Below are 21160 nucleotides of genomic sequence, written 5' to 3' on the forward strand. Positions count from 1 at the left end.
CAAACAACACAGACTTTGTGTGTCTCCTCCCAGCTTTGTCTGCAGACACATCTTTTCATGGTTGCAGGGGTGCATGGGCGACAGACTTGCTTTCATCCTCGCTGCCTTTCTCTTTGCATTGTGAGCAAGAAGTTTTTCATTGATACAGTTTTAATAAGTCTAATTTCTTACTCCTGCATAAAAGTTTAACTGGTGACTTTTGCCTAATTTCCTTAGGCATTTTCCTGCTGGTGGACATTTTGGTTGCTCCCAGTATTACATTATTTTCAGATAAATTGTAATAAGCAGCTTGACGAATACAGTGTTTCCTTTCTTTTGGCTTATTTCTTTAGGATGAGTTCCCAGAAGTGGAATTTCTGGTTCAAAGGGTATGAACTTTTTTTTTTTTTTTTTTTTTTGTGACTCTGTTGGTATTGCCAAGTTGCTTTCCCAAAGGGCTGTGCCTACTTTAAAGCGCTTTTTTAAGAATGACTGGCTTCCACGGCCTCAGTGGGCTCCTGGCCTGAGTGACTGTCGCTTGAACTCAATAGCTTGCACGTGCGGCCAAGCTGGCAGGGGAGAGGGCTCAGGCTGAGTGTTTGTTCCAGGCCCAGCCCTGGGGCTCAGGGTGGTCTTTGTACTGTCTCCTTGCATCTTCAAGGTGGCCCCATGATCTGGGGTGGTGGGGACCCCCTTTCCACAGCTCCAGCCCAGGCCTGGGGAATCACATGACTCAGGTTGGACTAAGGTCTGTCTGACTTGGAAGCCGTCCGCTGCCCCACTCGTGGGGCTCTCCTTGCTCCCACTGCACGGAAGCAAACTGGAAAGGTCTGTTCTTTGTAGTTAAGCTTGTCTACTGCCCCACCACCCTGAACATGCCCATTTCTCTTGATAGTTAAACTTGGTCAGCTGACTCCCCTTTCCAAATCTAAACCATTCTTCCTGAGTCAATCTTCCTATGGAAGCATCTGAAAGAATAAGAATACTCTTTTCCTTTCAGTAATACCTTTCAATTTGCACATTAATTGAGCAAAGTCAAGAAAAACACTCAATAAAAGCATGGGTCCTAATCCTTCAGTCTGTTGAAGGCAAAGGCGTGTGATTGGAAGGACAGTCTTTGGAGTCAGTTATTAGGTGAATCACCTTGGGCAGTCTCCCTGACGTCTCTAGGCTTCGGTTTCCTGTCTGTAAAATGGGAACCACTCACGGTGGTTAAAATGGCTCGAATGGTGGGGGTGCAACCCCCACCCGTACCTGGCAGGCCGGGGGTACGCAGAGAGAGTAGTGGTTGTTTAGGGTGACAGTGAGATGATCAGATGACCTTTAATCCCGGTGTCTCACCTTTCTCTTGGGGATTCTCGGGGTTGTGGAGCTGGTGAACATGGCCCGCCAAACCCTGTAGATGCCCATGAGAGCCCTGCTTTCACCCAGGTGGAGTCCTTGGCCCTGTGGGAATCTGCCCTTACATTCATGAGCCCGGGCTTCTCACACTGCGTTTGTAGAGCGACATCTGCTGATTATCACAGATGTTTTTGTGAAGACTGCTCTTCAAAACTTTCAGAACAGGAACTTCCCTGGTAGTCCAATGGTTAAGGCCCCAACGCAGCAGGCAGAGGTTCGATCCCTGGTCAGGAGACTAAGATCCCACATGCCACACGGCACGGCCAAAAAATAAAACAACAGAAACATGCAAACAAACAAAAATGTTTAGAACAATCGAATAATACACCAGTGCCCCCACAGCCACCATCTTTATCATATGAAAGTTTATGTTTCTCTAGTGCTTCTGGCTGACTGAGGAAGACCTGACGCCAGAATAGGTCCAGGAAACAGGACTGTTCATCCAGTTTTCCGCATCGGGGCATTAAGTAATTGGCCCAAGATCTCCCAGCAGTTCTAGACCAAGTCAAGATTAGGGTTCAGAGGTGCCCACAGCATCCTCGTTTCCTGGGTCAACAAAAGTCAGTGCAAACCTGGCTCTTTGTGGGCAGTCATCTGTTCCCTCTGCCCCTTGTTTTGAGAGGCATCTTGTCATACAACGGACAACCTCCCATCTCAGTGGGCAGGCCTAAAGCCTCAGAACTGGCAACAAGGGGACCCAAAAGCGGGCTGTGGGTCTCGCCAGTGGTTTGTCCCCACGGCCTCCTCGTGCCGAGCTGTGGAGTGGCAGGAGTGAGGCCTGGCTGCCCCTTTACAGACCCCGTGCTGGCTGCTGCCCCCACTATCATCTCAGAGACTCCCCGCAGCCCCGCACAGTAGAGACTCACATCGCCATCTCACACAGGAGGAAACTGAGGCTCTTGGGGCCGGGGGCCTTGCCCAGCGCAGTGGAGCTAGGAGTCCAGCACAGACCTTCCGTACCTGACTCGGGGGCTGTTTCCCTCCATCAGGGCAAGTAGCCCGGAGGCCGTGGGCCCCGTGGCTGCCGCTCCACTTCCTGGCCTCTGGTTGGTGGGCAGGTCAGCCCCAACCTGGGACTCGCGGGGAGTTACCTCCAGGGCAGACTGGTGGCTAAGCGGAGGCTGCACAAGCTTCTCTGGCTTCTAGCCTGGGGTTCGGCTTTGTTCCCGTTCCCTGGAAACCCCCGCTCACCCTGGGGTCCGCCAAGATGCTTTCTTGATGGGCCGGGAACCCTGTGCTGATGGGGCCCTACTCTGTCCCCACCTCTGTCCCCGGCTGGGGAGACCTGAGGGCTCCCGGGGCACTGACGTCACCACACACCTGCCAGGTGCCAGGCCCTCTGCCCTGAGAGGGGCACAGCCCCTGTTGGAAGGCCAAGGGGCCAGAGCTCCAGGTGATGGGTTGTGGGGTCTGGCGGGCTCTGAACCCCACCCGCATCTTACCTTCTGTCTCTCCCACCCCCACATTCAGTAGGTGGACCTTGAAACACTCATGGTTTGGATTTTCAGACTCTGGGCTGGTTTAGTTAGAAGGGACCTGGTTCTGGCCCTCTCTAGGTGTGAGCTTGGGCCTGATCACATGGCCTCCGTGGGTCTCAGAGCCTCAACTGCCGAGCAGGACTGCCAGCCATGCAGGTGCCACGAGGGTCACGTGACCCTAGAGGGCGGGTCCCGGCAAATGGCAGGTGCTCAGCGAGGTCCAGTGGCCCAGCCCAAGCCTGCGGGTGATGGCACACAGGCTGCCTCCTTGACTATTTTCATTTTAAATCTTGGCTCTAAAAGCACCAGAACCACGATGCTAAAAGAGGTGGGCTTTGTCTTGTTCATTTTAAATCTAGAGTCATTGTGTGATTTCTCCATACAGAGCTTCTCACCAAACTGACTTCACTCTTTTCTGCTCTCCAAACTGTTGGTCCAGGCCATCCGGGTGTTCTTCATGCTCCGTTCCCTGTCCCTGCAACTGCGAGGGGAGCCCGAGACCCAGCTGCCCCTGACGCGGGAGGAAGACCTGATCAAAACGGATGACGTCCTCGACCTGAGTGAGTTGGTCATCTTGCGTCATGGCAGCAGGGGTGGGGGGACACCGCCAGGCTGGCTCACGCATCACTGGGAGGCTCATGGGCGACCTGCATGTCGTACTGGGGTTGATCTGTCACCGTGAACTTAGACAGTGCGCATGTCACACAAAACTTTCAGAAAAGAGGCCCTAGATTCTGGACACTTGGAGTCAGTCTGTGGGCCCTGCTTTCCGGAGACCAAGGGGTGCTGTGCAGGTGTTTTGCTGAAGTATCTGTGCATGGTGATTGGGGTCTCAAGCAGGGGTGGGCACAGCTCTAGGATCCCTGCCCTCCATATAGTCAGAGCAGCACCAGTCTGGTCGGTTGTGTGTGTTAAAGGTGGTCTGTATGATTTTAATGACTAAAGGATCCTGATTGGTTAAAAAAAGGAAAGTGTTCAAAAACGCAAGCCACCAGCATTTAGGTAAAGATGAAGGCTCTGGAGGCCCAAGAACCATGTGCTTAGCCTGCAAGCCTGAGCATCCAACTGGCGCCTCAGTGCTCTCCTCTTCAGTGTGAGACTGAGATTTAAAGGAGACAGAATATAAAGCCTGGTTGTGTTCCTATAACCCTTCTCCCAGTCATATAACTTTTTCCTCTTATTTGCTGTAACATTGTGATATATTAAGACTCTTCGGTTATGAGAGATAGAAAGGCCAACTTAAACTAACTTAAGGAAAAAGAGAGGCAGATTCACTGATATCAGTGTAACAATCTAGATCTCCTTTCAGGCATGGCTTGATCTAGGTACTTAAGCAATGTCGTCAGGAAACTGCCACCTTCCTTCTCTCAGCTTTTCTTTCCTCTGTTCTGGCTTCATCCTCCAGAGAGCTCTCACCAAGTAGTGACAAGATGGCCATCAGGACCTCTAAGATCTGCTGAACTGGCTAAGCAGCCCTGACAAAACCAGAGCTTCTTTTTCCCTATAACTTTTAGAGAAGTCCAGAGCAATGCTCTCATTGGCCCAGCTTGAGTCACAAGACTGTTCCTGACCCAGTCAGTGATCAGCAGAATGTGATTCACTGATTGGTTAGGTCAAGGTCACGTACTCAGCTGTGATGCTGGGAGGGTGGGACCTGCTCCTTTTGAACCCCATCACCTGGGGGTGAGGAAGGAGGCGGCCCCCAAAGGGAACTCGAAAAGAAGAGCTGGGAGCTGGAGAGGCAGAAACAGCAGGTGGCCACTTTGTAGTGGACGATGAGAGAGAGAGTCCTTGTTTTAAATCAGCTTTGTTGAAATACAGCTTGCATCCAGTAAAGTTCACCGAGTTTTAGTATACAGTGGAATGAGTCTTGACAAAAACTGTTCAGTTGTGTGACCTGAAGTTATGATGCAGACCAATGAGGGTTTGTATCTTTTGAGCAAGAGGCCCCTGCCCAGCTCTGTATTCTCTCAAGCAAGTGACTGAAACCACCATGACTTTCGTTTCCCTGCCTGGAAAACGGGGATGATCTTCATTATGTTACGGGGCTGTTTTGAGACTTGAGTGAACTATAATATGAAATATAAGATGACCGAGTCTAGTGCCTCACATGTAACTGTGCTCAGGAAAATGGAGTCAGCGTTGCCTGATAATCACATCCAGTGATGCACACAAAGAGCACACGGCCTGACTCGTGGGAGGGTCTCCGTAAATGGTTGTTATGGTTATGCCTGGTGGTCTGACTCCTTTTTTTGCTTCCTTTTTGTTTATGCTCCTTTATTTCTTCTCTCTCAGAGGAGCAAGGAAACTACGTCCTGTCTGTGCTCTCTGCCCATCTTCTGTGGCCCTTTCCTCCTTGAAATATGGCCACGGGGGTTTCTGTAAAGGTTTAAATTGATGGCATAGGCTGAAGAGACCCATAAACCCATCTTTCTCTGTTTGGATTCAAGGAAAGAGAGAAAAACAGTTTGCCTTAACGGGGCCTCTCTGTCAGGGCAGCAAAAAATGTTTGCATCCGTGAAATGGAATTAAATTTTATGCTGGGAATTCACATACCCTGCCTCCTCCCACTAGGAATGGCCTGCTGAAACAAAGGTTAAAAGTATTTCACTTATCAATTTGAATTGATTAGATTGCTAGTTGAAATCACTTAACTGAGCCTTTTTGGGTAGTTGGCCATTAAGAAAGTAATGGCTGTCTGTCTTTACCCAGCGTGATTGCAAATTATGTCTTTGCTAAAGAGGGTGCCGGCCAGAAAATACTATGAATTATGGATTTTATGAGCATATGGTATGAGGGTAAGATATGCATGTGTTGACTTTTTGTGTGTGTGATTATTCTTAAATGCTCGAGCTTCTCACTTTCCATGGGGAAAAATTAGCAATGCTCTGCACTTCACCAAATGCCTTCTGTGTATACTAAAGGTAGGAAACATCCTAGCATAGGTGAGGGCATTCAGATTTGCTAAATTTTGGAGGCTGGGCTTGCTTCTTAGGAGGTCATGTTTTGTCTCCCTGAAGCTTGAGGAAGCTGACTCAGGGAGGAGTGTTTGGGGTTGGTCAACTGCTTAAATGGGTTTAAAGGAATGCAGCAGGAAGAGTTGACTTGAAGTAGTTACTTGAAGTATTTACTAAACCTGTCACACCTCGATAAGAAACCACAACATCAGAACATTCAGAAGCCATCCCGTACATCCACTGACCCACAGCGCCAGGTGTGGCGGGTGAGCTCTGCCAAGGGAGCTTCTGACGAAGCGCATCAAAGAGGCCGTCACCCCTTTGGGAAAAAAGGAACTGTACCGAAAGCCTGTTTTGTTTTCACTGGAGAGGAGGGTGGCGTGGGGCAGAGGTCACAATTGGCAGCCATGAGGGAAGGAGGGGAGGGGAGGGAAGGAGAAACAAAAGGGCAGTGGGAAGGGAAGACTAGAGTAGACCTGACTAGATAAAAGAGGTTAGGTTTTAGAGGGAATAAAATTGTGAGTCTCTATGCACCTAGCCTTCAGCTTCAATAGTTCTTACCCTTTTGTGGAGCCTCATTTCCTTGGCCCCGCCATTTCTCTTTTTAACCACCACCTCCCACCCTCTGTGTATTAAAGCAAATGGGACTGCATCTATAAATACTCCTCTCTAACAGATAAGGACGTGGGGCTTCTCTTCTTGATTGAACTGGTTGCCACCATTGCAAAAAGGGAGCTTCCCGGCCCCCTGCTGCTCTGGGTGGAGCTGGAGATGCGGCCTGGGCTCCCCTGTGTTCCGCCAGCCTAGCCCCATGGGCGCTTGAGTTTGCAGCCCCTGCTCCAGCTGGAAGTGAGCAGCTTTGTGGCCTTGCTCAGGGCCTTCCTGCTTGCCAGGCTCAGTCGCCTTGCGTAAAGATGGTTCTAAATGACTTTGCCCGGAGGGCTGTTGAAGATCAAATGAGATCACGTGCAGGAAGCATGTGGCACCCGGCTCGGCACATAGTAGGTTCTCAGTGAATGAGAGCCAGTGAGTGACCGGCACAGAACTCATACTGTGGGGCGCCCTGGCTTGGCATTTTCTGCTTCGACAACATTTTGGGGCATGCCTCCCAAAATATTTAAACCAGTTCATCACTTATGGGATGGCATCATTTGGGGGTGAGGGAGGGGTAAGAAAGATGGCTCTGGGTAAGAAAGACCACCACTTCCTGGTGGTCCAGTGGTTAAGACTTTGACCTTCCAGTGCAGAGGGTACAGGTTCGATCCTTGGTTGGGTAGTTAAGATCCCACATGCCTTGTGGCCAAAAAACCAGAAATCAGAAAACAGAAGTAATACTGTAATAAATTCAATAAAGACTTAAAAAAAAAAAAAGACTGTGTGGGAACAGTTGAAGGGTCCTATATCGTGTCTGGGCCCCAGGCGAGCACTCCTGCACAGTCACCACTGGGCTGACTGACCGACAGCCCAGCGGTGCCCTGAAGACGAGCAGAGAACCAGGTGCCTGCCTGTCTGCCTGTGACCGGATAACATGCGCAGTGACAGCAGGGGAAACTCCTCCGTCATGACACCCTCGGGAGATGCCAGCCACCTTCAGGAAACGTCCACAGGGGCCCTTGACATTGACATAGTTGTAGCCGTGCCATGTACAGCACCCACCTAATCTTGTATCCTGATTTTTAAAATGCATTCAGTGAAACCCGTCCATTAATTCAGCTCCTTATTGAGCACCTGCTGTATGCCAGGCACAGTGCTGAGATGGGATATGATAGTGAACTAATAAAGCCAGCCTTGGCCTCTGCTCTTTGGTGCTTCCAGCTGGGGGCAGGGAAGGGACCACAAACAGGTAAGGGAGGAAAAGCTAACTGCACAGTCATGGGTCAGTGGAGGTGACTCTGTGGAGATGATGAACGGGGCCCAGGGCTAGAAAACTATCAGAGAAAAGGCCTCAGAGGCTGGTGAGAGAAGCCTCTCTGGAGAGGCATGTGCTGGGGGAGCCAGAATATTGCATAAGAAAATGCAGAGATGAGGCCCGCCAGTTGGGGAAGGGTGAGGTGGAAGGTGAGAATGGGTTTGGTGTGTCGGAGGCCAGTGTGGCTGGCAGGTGAGGAGCAGGGCAGAGAGGAGCTGAGATGAACAAGATCTCATCTCCAGTGCAGGGGGAAGTCAGCAAAGGGCATCCATGTGGACAGCTACCCTGACTGTGCGCTTCTGGGACAGGAGCTGCCGGGTTGCACGGTGCCGTGCACAGGCCCATGAACCGTGTCCAGGGGCTGGAGAGGCCACGTAGCCTCATGGCTCTGAGCCTAGGCTTGGGAGCCAGTCTGTGCTGGGAGAAATCCTAGCTCGGCCCCTTGCCACCTGCCAGCGTGTGTCCTTCAATGAGTAACGTGATCTCTTGGTGCTTCGGTTTCCTCGTGTGTAAATGGGAGTTGCTGGGAGGAGGCAGTGAGTTAATACATGTGACGTGCCTGGAACAGTGCCTAGCACAACTTCAGGGAGGCTAGTTAGGAGGTTGCAGCATTGGCCCCGGAGCCAGTGACAATGGGGAACAGGGCGTGGGGACGCGGCCCACACATCTCCCAGTTGGCAGCCGGCTGCTCCATCTTGGGGGCAAAAAACTGAGTCTCTTTCTTGACTCCCCTCTTCCTCGCAAACTCAACATCCTACTGGTCACCACACCTAGGCAGTTCCTTCCAGATCTATCTGGCCATCTCTCTCAGCTCCACTCCTTAGCACCCAGCTTGCCCTGCCATCATCCTTCACCTGCACCGTTGCAGAAACCTCAACCAGTCCCCAGCTTCTGCCTCGTTCCCTACGGTTTGTTCTCGACACGGTGTCCAGTGTCATCCTCTTAAAGCAGCAGTCAGACCCTGTCCTCCTCACAGGCCTCCTCAGAGTGACCTCCATCCCACTCTGACCAGGAAGAGAGATGTTTACAGGGGCCTGTGAGGCTGGGCGTCACCCAGTACCCCCAGCTCTCTCTGCATCTGTGCTGTTCTTCAGACACACCAGGCATGTTCCTACCACAGGCCTCTGCTCTGGCTGTGCACGCCCCCCTCCAACCTACAGACCACTCACACCCCCAGAACATCTGTGGGCACTTACAAGGCCGATGACTCCCACATGTGGCATCCATACTCCCAATTCTCCATCTGCCTTTGAGCCCTGGACCAAGCCCCTCCTCTTTGTTATCCTTTGTTTGTTAATGAATAGGAATGTAATATATTCTCGTTTCCCCAGTTTTAACACTTTCTGTGCTTCATTCCAGCACCCTTGCAGGCAGGAGCTTTTAGATAAAGTGGACATCTCCAGCAGTGCTCATCTAGCGTAAAGAGTCATTTCCAGCAAGAGTACCGTGAAGCTCCCTAAGCAAGTTATGTGGTTGGATTGTAAGTCCATGAAAATGTGAGCTCATTGATGTGCTTCTCTTGCAAGGCCAGGGCTAGTTTTGAGATCCTGTTTCTTCTGGAAAACCCTCTATGTTGCTATATTATGCTGATGGCCCAGTCTTTGTCCTGTGCCCCATCTTGGAGAGAATGAGAAAAGAGCATAAATAATAGAGACTGTGAAAAACAAACCCAGAATGCGGGCCATTCTACAGGATACTCGATTTGAACTTTTCATAAATGGGAGAAGTGTCGGGCAAAACCGAACAGGACGGTGAGAGCCAGGGAGCAGTTAGATTCTAGATAATCAGAACGGAAGGGGCCCGACAGCTGACCCCTGAGACTGGATCCTGGATTGAGGAATAAAAACAGTAGGTTTAGGGGGCTTTGGGGGGTTGAACTGGAAAAAAGTTGCATGTAGCCTGTGATTGGATAATGTCGTCGAGGTCAGTATTACCTTTCTTGGGCATGATGATGGCACTGTGGTTCTGTGGGAGAGCGCTCTTGTTCTTAGGAAGTACAGACCAAGGAGCCCAGGGGTACAGTGCTGTGCTGCTTCTCACTTTGGGATGATTCAGAAAATAGAAATATGTTCGTGTGTGGGTACAGTGAGAGAGGAGGCAAATGCCACTAAATGTTAACCATTGTTGAATCTAGGTCAAGGACCCGTGTGGGCTTATTTTGACAGAACTTTTTCAAAATAAAAACTTAATGAAGTGGAAAGAAACAGATCAAATCCTTAAAAATCAACATTTAATCAATGAGGAGTGTTGCTGTTGTTAAGTCACTAAGTCGTGTCCTACTCTTTGCGACCCCATGGACTGCAGCACACCAGACTTCCCTGTCCTTCACTATCTCCCAGAGTTTGCTCACATTCATCCATTGAGTCAGTGATGCCATCCAAGCATCTCATCCCCTGTCGACCCCCTTGTCCTCCTGCTCTCAGTCTTTCTCAACATCAGGGTTTTTTTTCCAATGAATTGGCTCTTTGCATCAGGTGGTCAAAGTATTGGAGCTTCAGCTTCAGCATCAGTCCTTCCAATGAATATTCAGGGTTGATTTCCTTTAGGGTTGACTGGTTGGATCTCCTTACAGTTCAAGGGACTCTCATGAGTCTTCTCCAGCACCACAGTTTGAAAGCGTCAATTCCTTGGCACTCAGCCTTCTTTATGCTCCAACTCTCACACCCATACATGACTGTTGGAAAACCATAGCTCTGACTATATGGACCTTTGTTGGCAAAGTGATGTTTTTGCTTTTGTTTAGGATTTGGGGCTCTGGGTTTGAATCCTGGCTATGTGACCTTGAGCAAACTAGTTAACCTCTCTGAACCTTTTTCCCGATCTGTGAAAATGGGGAGATGATACTGCCTGCTTCAGAACTGTTCTGTTGATAAAGAGTGAGTCCATCAGAAGTGCTCAGTGTCCTCCTCCACGTGTGAAAGCTGTCCTGGTAGAAATAGTCATTAGCATTCTTCATCTGAACTGCACGTTAGGCACAAAATAATTGTTCTAAACTAGTAGATGCTCTGGAGGAGCTCTGACAAAGTGAAACCTTGACTGTTTCTGTCCAGGGGATACATTGAGACGTGGAGGAGGTCACATGGGCCTGTTAATTAGATAGAAAGAAAGAAAGAAAGTGAAATCACTCAGTCGTGTACAACTCTTTGCAACCCCATGGACTGTAGCCTGCCAGGCTCCTCCGTCCATGAGATTTTCTAAACAAGAATACTGGGGTGGGTTGCCATCTCCTTCTCCAGGGGATCTTCCCAACCCAGGGATCGAACTTGGGTATCTCACATTGCAGGCAGACTTTTTACCATCTGAGCCACTAGGAAAGCCTTGTTAATTAGATAAGTTTCTTGGAAAAAAATGACTTTTCAGGAAATTGGGTGCCAGCTGATTGGAGAAGAACTGAAACCTGTAAGAGAGGCTTGATTCAGACCCAGATGGCTCCTCCGGGGCAATTTAGTTCCAGCGTTTTCAGGCTCGGAGCCTCAGAGAAGTAGTTTGTTCATTACCGACACCGAAGAGCACTAATGTTATCGTGAAACCCGAGTGGCGAGTATGCATGTGGCTTTGGAAGTCCTGTATCAGGCGAGTGTGATTTTGTGGTTCTTCAGCCTGTACTCTGCCTCCGTGTTTTATCTTTAAAGGGAATACGGTCTATGCTGGGTCTCTTCTCATCCCCACCTGTTAACTTGGAACCACTCCTGACCCTACTCCAACCCCAGGGTCAGGGGGCCAGCGGCAATCCCCCCCTGCAGCTCTGCCCCCTCCCCAGCATAGACACTCAGCACCCAGTGTCTTCCATGTGGGGGTCCCAGCACAGAACCTTGCCCCGCTCTGGTCCGTCTGCCATGTGGCTGGCCTCCGAAAGGCAAGTCTAGCCCAACCTTGTGCATTTCATACATCCCTTCCCCGCTTGTAGATGTCAGAGCCCCTGGCCCTCCTCTTCTGCCTTATGTCTCCCTGCTTCTGAGCCCACTTGGCTGTGGTGCTGCTCACTGGTTCCTCGACACAGCCCTCCGGCGTTCCCCACCGCTGGGCCTTTGCCAGGCTTGTCCTCCCAGCCTGCTTCCTCCTCACCCCTCCCCAGGAACACCTCAGATATGCACTTAGTACTTTGTTCTTCTGTCCCTAGTAACAGGACTTGGCACATGGGAGGCACTCCAAGAAGGCTTGTTGGGTTGAACTGATTAAAACTTTAGCCTGCATAGTCACTCAGTCATGTCTAATTCTTTGCAACTCCATGGACTGTAGCCCACCAGACTCCTCTGTCCATGTGATTTTCCAGGCAAGAATACTAGAGTGGGTTTCCTTCTGCATAAACGTTTAAGGCACTTTCATTAATACAAAAGTGGCATTTCTAAAGGTTGTCTTGAGTAATTTGAGACAGTTGGATTGTGAATTAAAAGAATATTTGTTTATTGTTACTATGATATTTGAGTAGCCAGGTTTTCAGTGCAGGCTTTTTCATAACCCTGTTGAAATATACCAAGAATCTTAAATCCACCCTGGTGTTTTCTAAAACTGGAGATGGTCTTAATTTCAACAATCTCAAGTCATTTTACCTAAGGACTAAAATCCTGCTTTTTTGCCCCCCTACCCTTGTTTGAAACTAGAACCCTGAACTAGACTGATCAGAAAAGAATCATGTTTGAATTAAACCACCAATTCTCTCAGGAAATGGAAAACATGGAATTAACAGCATTTTCCCCCTGCCCCATGAATTAGGCTGCCTCTCCATGTGCTTGATGAATAACGTTGCTTGGCCCCTTTTCAGAAATGAAGTAGAAATATGGAGAAATGAAATTTGTATCTTATAAAGTGACTGGAAATGTGATTATAATACAGCTGTCAGTTTTGTTCAAGTGGAAAATTTTAAAGCAAATCCAATTGCAACATTATTTGGTTCTCTTAAAGCAGGGTGATGTAGCTGTTTCCTACATATTGATTATTTGATTGGTACCTGTCTACTGGACTTTTTTTTTTTCTCAGTAGCGCTCATTGATGTGGTTTAATGTATATTCCTGTAATCTTTCCCTGTTTTTATAAACTTACAATCATAATCGAGCTACATTAGAGAGACATGTTCTGCTGAAATCACAAGGTCACCTAATGGCTGTGCCCTCTGTTGTAGGTTATGTATTAAAAGTAGTCCTAGACAGTTCTGAAAAAAGACAAAAATGATTATTTTTTCCCTCTGCAAGGCAGAATTTCTAGATCCCATCCTGTGCCTTGGGGGAGATAAGGTGTTTGAGTGTAGAGACTGACTTTTGAGCTTTCTCCTTCCTTGCCTAGTAAAATGATCATTTCCACTGAAGGCATGTTCCACTTTAAGTATTTCCGCGCCCCCTCCCCAAATCCCAGTCCTTGCCAGGCATTTGAAAATGGGGCCACGGTTTTGATTCTCTGATCTCAGGGGACCTGTGGGTTAGATTTGCTCCAGGAACATCTGCGGCAGGTCAGCACCCTTGGGAAGTGGATGCAGCTGCATCTCAGGGCAGCCAGGACCATGGACGGCACCCAGGTGGCAGCGGGGGTCCCAGCTCCAGCACAGTCAGACTTTGACATGGCCGTGCCCCCCAATCTCAGATCTCTGTACCACCAGGGAAGACGCCCCCCCACCGTGCTGACACAGTGCCTCAAGACTTTAAGGGGCCCAACAGAGCAGCCCGTCTCACTTGACCTGCGCTGCCTGTCATGAAACAGAAGTGTGATCCTTGTGTTCACTTGGGCCTAAAGCCTTGGAGAATCCCGCCGCCTCCCATCCCTGTAACCAAGCTCTGCAAGTTGGGCCAGTTCAGGCATCAGATGGATCCAGCGCCTCCCCCCTGACCTGGGGTCTGGAAGCCATCCTGTGACTGGCGGGCAGCTTCTTCGCTGCTTGTCTCCGCTCTCCATCAGGTGGCTGTCAGAGCCCCCCGGAGGCCCGCCCGGGTCCCCGCCTGCCGCCCCCACTCTCCCCGCTGTGCTCCTGCCGGTCACAAGGTTCGGGCGCGAGTCCCGCCCCGGGCGCTGAAGCCAGCCTCCTTGATCGCTTCTTCACTTCTGGCTGCTGGAGGGGGCGGCAGCAGTGAGCTGCCACAGAAAACAGAAATTCGTGGGGTAGCCGGGTTGAGGGTTAACGTTGAGTTTCAAGACATCCCTCGCGGCAGCCCACTCGCTGAGGCTGTCTGGGGCTCTGCCTACACAAGGCTCCTCACCCCAAGCCAGCAGTTTCCCCGCCCACCTCCGCCACCCCGCCCGGCTGGCAGCCTGGGGACGAGGCAGGATCCAGTGACTGCTCAGGCCTCCGGAGCAGAGGGTTGGCTTCTGGGCCGGCGCTCTCATTAACCACAGAACACCCAAAACAAATCTCTGGGGAGCCTGAAGCAGTGATAGACCGCGCGTGACCTTTACCAAAGGTCCACGACTGGAGCAGGCACCTGCCCTGAGCTGTCGTCTCCCCCAGACCCCCGCCCGGCCCAGGACCCCAGTGCCCCATCCCCAGAACTTGTCCTGCTGCTCACCCGCTCTGCTTTCAGCCCGCCCTCAGCCCCCGGCCCACCCCGGTCCCCAGGGAGAAGAGCATCTTCTGCCTCTTACGCTCCGTTCGGATGCGGCAGAAGCACTGGGGAGCTGGTCAGCTAGAGTCCTAAGAAAGGGTTGAAGCCGAGCACGGGGAGCACCTGGAATAACGTAGGCTAGGCCGCTGAATCCTGCGAGAAGGGCGCCATGTTCCCGGCACAGCAGGCCATCCGTGCTGATTTTCCCAGTGAATGTCAAATGTAGTTTGCTCTGCTGAGCTTTCAGGAAATGTACAGGGTACTGATCTTGGGACCTTTAAACGCTTAAACTTGTCATTTCCACTTTGACCTGCCTAGAAATGGAAGTGAAAATTGATTTGCCATGCCCTGCATGCGGCTACACATCCGCGGACCTGCTCACGCCGCAGGACGGGGTGGGGGCTGCAGGACGGGGTGGGGGTGGGGCTGATGGTCTCTGGCCCAAAACTCCCAGTGTCTGAACCCGCCCTGTGCCTTAGAATCACCATTTTGTTGTCGTTCAGTTGCTGAGTCACGTCTGACTCTTTGCAACCCCATGGACTGCAGCATGTCAGACCTCCCTGTCCCTTACAATTTCCCAGAATTTGCCCAAGTTCATGTCCATTGAATCAGTGATGCCATCCAAGCATCTTATCCTCTGCCACCGCCTCATCACTTCAGGGGTTTCAAAAGCGCTCTGTGCCCAGGTGCCACTCCAGAAGGCTCTGATTCACTTGTTCAGGGGATGGGCCCCAGCCCCTCTGGTTGTCAGCACTCCCTGGAGGATTCCATTGTGCAGCCAGTGCTGCAAACCCATGGGTCGGACAGAATGAGGAAGTTTCTGGAACTCCATGCTTAGTTTCTGCTCTGCTGCTCTCCATGAATCCTGGTTCCCTCTCAGAACTCTTCCTGCCCACCTCCTCGTCAACCGGACGTCACCAGGGAGGCTGGCTTTGTGGCCTGGTGCGGCGGCCGTGTCTCTCTCTAGGCTCTGCAGTCCACTTCTCAGGTGGAGGCTTTGCGCCATGCAAGTCACCCTCACAAACCCCTTGGGAAGGCTCCACGTAGGAGAGTCGCCTCTCTCAGTGAGCCAACTCAGCAGGTCTTCACTCCAGGGCTGAAATTGACCTGAAATTGAGCACCGGAGGAGAAAGAGGAGAAATGTCTTTACCTGGGAGCAACTACAGGATAGGGCCCTCCGGGCAGAGGCAGGAGAGCCTGAGGGCCCTCGAGGGAGGCACCAATTCCCACCTGCCACCTCCCTCCCTCCGGTGGCAGTCATGGCATCTAAACATTTCTCTCCCTACTCCCTTCCTGAGTGCAGTTGAGTTTTTTGCAAGTTAACCATGCAGGCGGTGTGCTTCTGCCTTAGATGAAGACAGCCGGATCACTTCTCCTCTCCAGCCTGGGGCACCTTGTTGGAGAGAGGAAGCACCTGGTGAGCAGCTGGGCCTCCCTGACCACCACACCAGCCCAGCCCTGCCACTCTACCCGGTGCCTGCAGGCTGGGCAGGCTGGGCAGGCTGTACCCTCGCCGCCTGCTCAGCTTCAGGCACAGTCGTAAAAATGCCTCGGGAGCAGACAGCCAGACCGGGAGGCTCAGGAGCCCATGGGCTGAGTTGCTTTTCTAGGTCTCCCCACATTTAAACCATCTTGCTTATAACTGAGAGCTAGACGTTCTCATCCCATCTTCCCTTCCTTCCTCCCTTGGTCTGCTCAGGGCCACCAGTTTTATTTTTGTTTTGGGGGTTTTTTTCTAATACCAAGGTCAAGGTGAAGTAGACCTTTCCTCTCCCTGCCAAATCCTCATACAGAAAAGCCCCCACGCAGCTTCCTAGTTTTCAACTTGGCACGTCCAGATTATCTTTTGCATTCATCTGTTTCATCACCCATACCCAGGCCTTTGAATTTTATAGCATGCTCTCCGTTTTTTTCTGAGTGCAGTTGGGGTTTTCCAGAACTGTGTAAAGCCAGGAAATAGGCATGTCATTTAAATAACTCCAGTTAACCTTTAGCCTGTAACTGGTGCCTCGTAAAAATGCGCCTCCCTCCTGGTGGTGGGTTACATTCTCCAGAGCAGCGAAACTGACAATAGTCTACAGCTTTCTCCGTTCCACGCCAGGCCCTCTTCCCTCCGCCGCCTTCAGCCCAGTGAGCCCTGGCAGCAGACTCACATGGAGGAGGCTGGATGTGGAGGCGTGAGTGCCAGGCAGTGTCTCAGGAAGGTTCTAGACTAGATTTCGTCAGCCTTGATGCCACTCCCTGGCCCCTGGCTTCTGCCTTTCCCTTCCTGGATCCCACAGGAATGATAATAAGCACCACCTGTTGGTCCTTTTCCTGGAGCCAGGTGATGTATTTGAAACGGGTTAACTAAAGTAACCCTCGCAGCCTGGCCACGTAGGTCTTGTTATTATCTCCATCTTATGGACAAAGAAGCCCATGCACAGAAGGTAGAATAACTTGCCCAGGGTCTCACTCTGCCAGGAAGTGGGGGAGCCAGGATACACACAGGATTCAGACCCCAGAATGTGTGCCCTTGCCTTCAGGCAACGAGCCCTCCTCCATTCACTTACCAACAATCGCGTCCATCATTTATAGAGTGGTAGACCCTGCCTGGGTGTAGAAACGTGAGGAAGAATCCAACACAGCCGTCCCTCCAAGCAGCCGGTGACATCCTGGGAGGAGTTACAGCAGCAGATGGACATGGGTGCTGCGATGCAAACTGCAGGTGGCAGCGGAGAGAACAATCGTTAGGCCTTGGCTCTTTGTGGGGGTGAACAGGGACAGGCCTTGCTTCTGAGAGCCCCAGCCGTTGAGCTGAGTGGAGTTCTGAGTGGGCGTCCAGCAGGCAGCCAAGCTGGGTGAGAATGTTCCAGGCGGGGGTATCCTAAGTGGAGACGTGTGGGTGGTGTGGCAACCTGGTCATACCCTGTGTCTAGAACGTGGGGTGATATGTGTGTTTCCTGTGGCTGCTATAGCCCAGGGACTACAAACTTAGTGACTTGAAATGACACAGACATTTATTATCTCACCAATCTATAGGTCAGATGTCTCCCTGGGCTAAAATCACTGGCCTGCTTTCCTTTCTGGATGCTCCAGGGCAGAGTCCTTCCCTTGTCTTTTTCCAGCCTGCACTCTTGGCTCCTGGCCCCCGTCCTCCATCCTCAGCCCAGATGTGGTGGGTTGAAGCCTTCTAGTATCACATTCCTCTCACCTCCCTGTCTGCCTCCCTCCAGGACTTTAAAGGGCCTCTTCTGATTAGACGGGGCTCACCCAGATCATCTCCCCATCTCAGATTCTGTAATTTAATTACATCTGGGTCATCCCTTTGGTAAGAAGCCTTCACAGGTTCCAGGGACTCAAAGCATGCACGTCTCTGGAGGCCTTTATTCTCCTTACCACGGCTGGGATGTGGAGATTGGCAGCAGACGGGGCCCCATGTGACACCCTGCCCCGGCTCAGGACAGCTACCCTGAGGTGCTCCTGGGTCACGTGACTGGACCCCGCCTCCCTGACCCTTCAGCCCCAGGCAGGCCTGAGGCATGCCAGCAGGGCCCCGCTCTGGTGGGACAGGTGAAAGCCCCTCTCTCTACACCTCCCTGCTTCCTGCCACCGTCCCCAGGGTCTCTGTCCCCGGATGTCCCCCAGGTCGCCTCCCCGGGGTTCCGGTACCCGCCCACTTCCTGCCTTTTCTGCCAGTCTTCTCCATGCTTCCTCGAGGTTCTTGCTGCTGAGGCTCTTCCAATGGTGGGTGTTCTCCCAGGCAGCTCAGACTCCCTTGTCCCCCAGACTCTCCTTTTTGACCTAAAAGGCTCCAGTGTCACCCTCTGTGGCCATCTGACCCCTCAGTCCTGGACCACCTCACGCACGCACGTGCACACACACTGGGCACCACTCCCTCGGATCCTCAGGCCACAGGGTCCTCGCGGCTTCTCACACATCATTTCTTTAGGACAGCCCCACTGAAAGTGCGGGTTTTCTCCAGCCCGTTTTGGCCAGGAGGAATTTTAATCAAAAGCCCCCATTTGGTTTTGAGAAGGACTTTTCTCCAGGAAAGGATTAGAGGGTTCCAGTCATTAAATGGTCTGTGGTAGAATGTTAGTTCTTGACTAAAGTGGCTGAATATAAAAATGAAATAAATGTGTTCTTGGTTTTATTTTTCCCCTCAAGAAATGAGAACATTGTTGACCATGATGGAAAAACATTCTGATTTAGGCCTTAAGTGTATGTATGAGAATTGAGGTTCTGCAAAAATTCTGCAGATACCTCCCTTGGTTTTGATAATTCTCTCTCTTTTTTTTTTTTTTTTTCAGTTTTATTTATTTATTTATTTTTTACTTTACAATATTGTATTGGTTTTGCCATACATTGACATGAATCTGCCATGGGTATACATGTGTTCCCCATCTTGAACCCCCCTCCCACCTCCCTCCTCATCCCATCCCTCTGGGTCATCCCAGTGCACCAGCCCTGAGCATCCTGTATCATGCATTGAACCTGGACTGGCGATTCGTTTCACATATGATAATTCACATGTTCCAATGCCATTCTCCCATATCATCCCACCCTCGCCCTCTCCCACAGAGTCCAAAAGACTGTTCTATACATCTGTGTCTCTCTTGCTATCTCACATACAGGGCTATTGTTACCATCTTTCTAAATTTCATATTTTTGTGTTAGTATACTGTATTTGTGTTTTTCTTTCTGGCTTACTTCACTTTGTATAATAGGCTCCAGTTTCATCTACCTCATTAGAACTGATTCAAATGTATTCTTTTTAATGGCTGAGTAATATTCCATTGTGTATATGTACCACAGCTTTCTTCTCCATTTGTCTGCTGATGGACATCTAGGTTGCTTCCATGTCTTTAACTCATGTTTTAACTCATGTTTTTAACTCCTGTTTTAAAAAAAAGAACCCACCATAACCTCAGAGGCCAGGCTTCCCAGGTGGCATTAGTAAGAATCGGCCAGTGCAGGAGACATAAGAAACACGGGTTCCATTCCTGAATTGGGGAGATCCCCTGGAGGAGGGCATGGCAACCCACTCCAGTGTTCTTTCCTGGAGAATCCCATGGAGTGTGGAGCCTTGTGGGCAGGCTACAGTCCATAGGGTCACAGACTCAGACAGAACTGAAGTGACTTAGCACACACGCACGCAACTTCAGATACTGTGTTTGTGTTGCACAAGGATGTGTGTTTGTGCACATGTGTGCATTCGAGCACCTCTGTGTATGTACGTACCAGAAAGCATGGTGACTTGTTTTATAGACTCCAAACCCACTGAGTCACTCTTCCCTCAGGAACCTGGGCTCACAGGTGGCCCCATATCCCCCCCAGCACCCCCGGGCTGCCCTCCTGCTAGGCCCATGTCCAGCTTTCACTTCTTCCTGCCGGGAGGACAGTGTTTCTCTTGAAAACAAGTGACAGCCCCCACTCCACTCCCTAGATGATACCGGGTGATACCAAGACAGGAACTCATTTGGGTGAAAGTCAGGAATTAAATGTGAGACTTAACAAGGCTTCAGTCCTGACGGGTTTACAGGTGTGTTGAGAATGAGTCGTGTCCAGATGGCCAACGGGACTCTGCTTCAGTTCAGCGGCCATTTACTGAGGCCCTACTGTGTGCCAACTAGGCCCAGCCCAGAATACAGACAGGCAGGCCCTACTTCTGCAGTGCCTTTCTACAACCTTCTGCCTTCTCTTGAAAAGTAAGATACATTTTCTTCCTACGGCCAGACTCACTTGCAGCTGGTATCCCTCCCACCCAGGATATAAAGTTTTAAAATTTCCAAATCTGCTGGATCTGTATTCTGGTTTTGCTGTTTGGTTGTGTGGGGATGTGAGATTATATTTTGCTCCAAAAATTTTGGGAGGAGGACAGCCAGCTGCAGATAGATGCTTTCCCTGCCCCCCACTTTCCGGGGGGGATGGTGAGAGTGGGGGAGCTCCCTGTCGGGGTCTCATTGCACCTCCTCCTCCAGCAAGTCCTCCAGCTTACTCTCCCAGCCCCGCCCCCTGCACCAGCAGCAACCCCTGGAGAGCCTGGTCAAGGGCTCTGAGACAAGCCGCTGAGCGAGTCTGGGCAGGAGTCACCCCTTGTCAGCAGCTCAACGGACGCCAGGCACTGAGGACTTACGGAAGATGCCTGCCGCCTGCCCCCCGCACCACCCCCCTCCACCAGAGGGGCTCAGCCGGCTTCTGACTCCAGGCCCGTTCTCCTCCAGTGCCCAGGCTCCCACCCACCAAGCCCACCACCTCCACTCCCATCCTGTGTCGCCCAACTCTTCAGCCCTGAAGCCTTATTCTTCCTCAGCACGGGTGATCACGTCTCTGCTTTCCCAGTCCTGGTTTTGGTCGAAGGTGGAGTTCAGAGACCAGAATAAACCCCAGGCCCTAGTCCTGAGCCCCAGCTCTCTCTCCTGACCTGGGGGATCCACCAGCCTCCTCGCTGCCCATCGGCTGGGAGCGCTGACTGAGGGGAGCCTGTCTCGGAGCTTGCCCGGGGAGGGGACCAGGTGGCCCTGAGCTGCCTTTGCCTATGTTGACTCCCAGGATGGAGACCGGCCGCGGGCTTTTGGTGTGGTCATGGAAGGGGTACAGGGAACACGGCCCCTGGCCTCTTGTCAGCAGATGTCTAAGCTCAACTCTGTCTTACTGCTCTTGCTGTTCACCAGCAGAGTCAAAGCCTGAGCCCGCCAGGTCTGCAGTCGGGCCTCAGCTGCTGTTCCCACCTGGGTCCCGGCCATGCAGCCCTCCTTGGCTTCCCTGACCTTGCTTCTGGTCATCACACAGGCCGGGCCCTCTGCCTGGGGCGCTCTTTCCCCTTCACTTGGCTCACTCCCTGACATCCTTCAGATCTCTGCAGACAGCGCCCTTCCCAGCAAAACCTTTTCTGGCCACCAAATCTCTCTTGAGCATTGGTCACTG

The 21160-nt window shown here is 51.3% G+C and overlaps 1 protein-coding gene across 9 annotated transcripts in view; it reads left to right on the forward strand.

Annotated features, from left to right (window-relative positions):
- CLEC16A (C-type lectin domain containing 16A) overlaps positions 1-21160 on the forward strand; it is a 232017-nt gene that overhangs the window by 110961 nt on the left and 99896 nt on the right. For all 9 annotated transcript variants that reach the window (XM_070460733.1, XM_070460735.1, XM_070460736.1 and 6 more), the window contains exon 18: positions 3298-3418. In XM_070460733.1, coding sequence (XP_070316834.1) covers positions 3298-3418 — 121 coding nt within the window. The remainder of the gene's footprint in view (positions 1-3297; positions 3419-21160) is intronic.

The sequence above is a fragment of the Odocoileus virginianus genome, chromosome 33 (assembly GCF_023699985.2).
Source record: "Odocoileus virginianus isolate 20LAN1187 ecotype Illinois chromosome 33, Ovbor_1.2, whole genome shotgun sequence".
Lineage (NCBI taxonomy): Eukaryota > Metazoa > Chordata > Mammalia > Artiodactyla > Cervidae > Odocoileus > Odocoileus virginianus.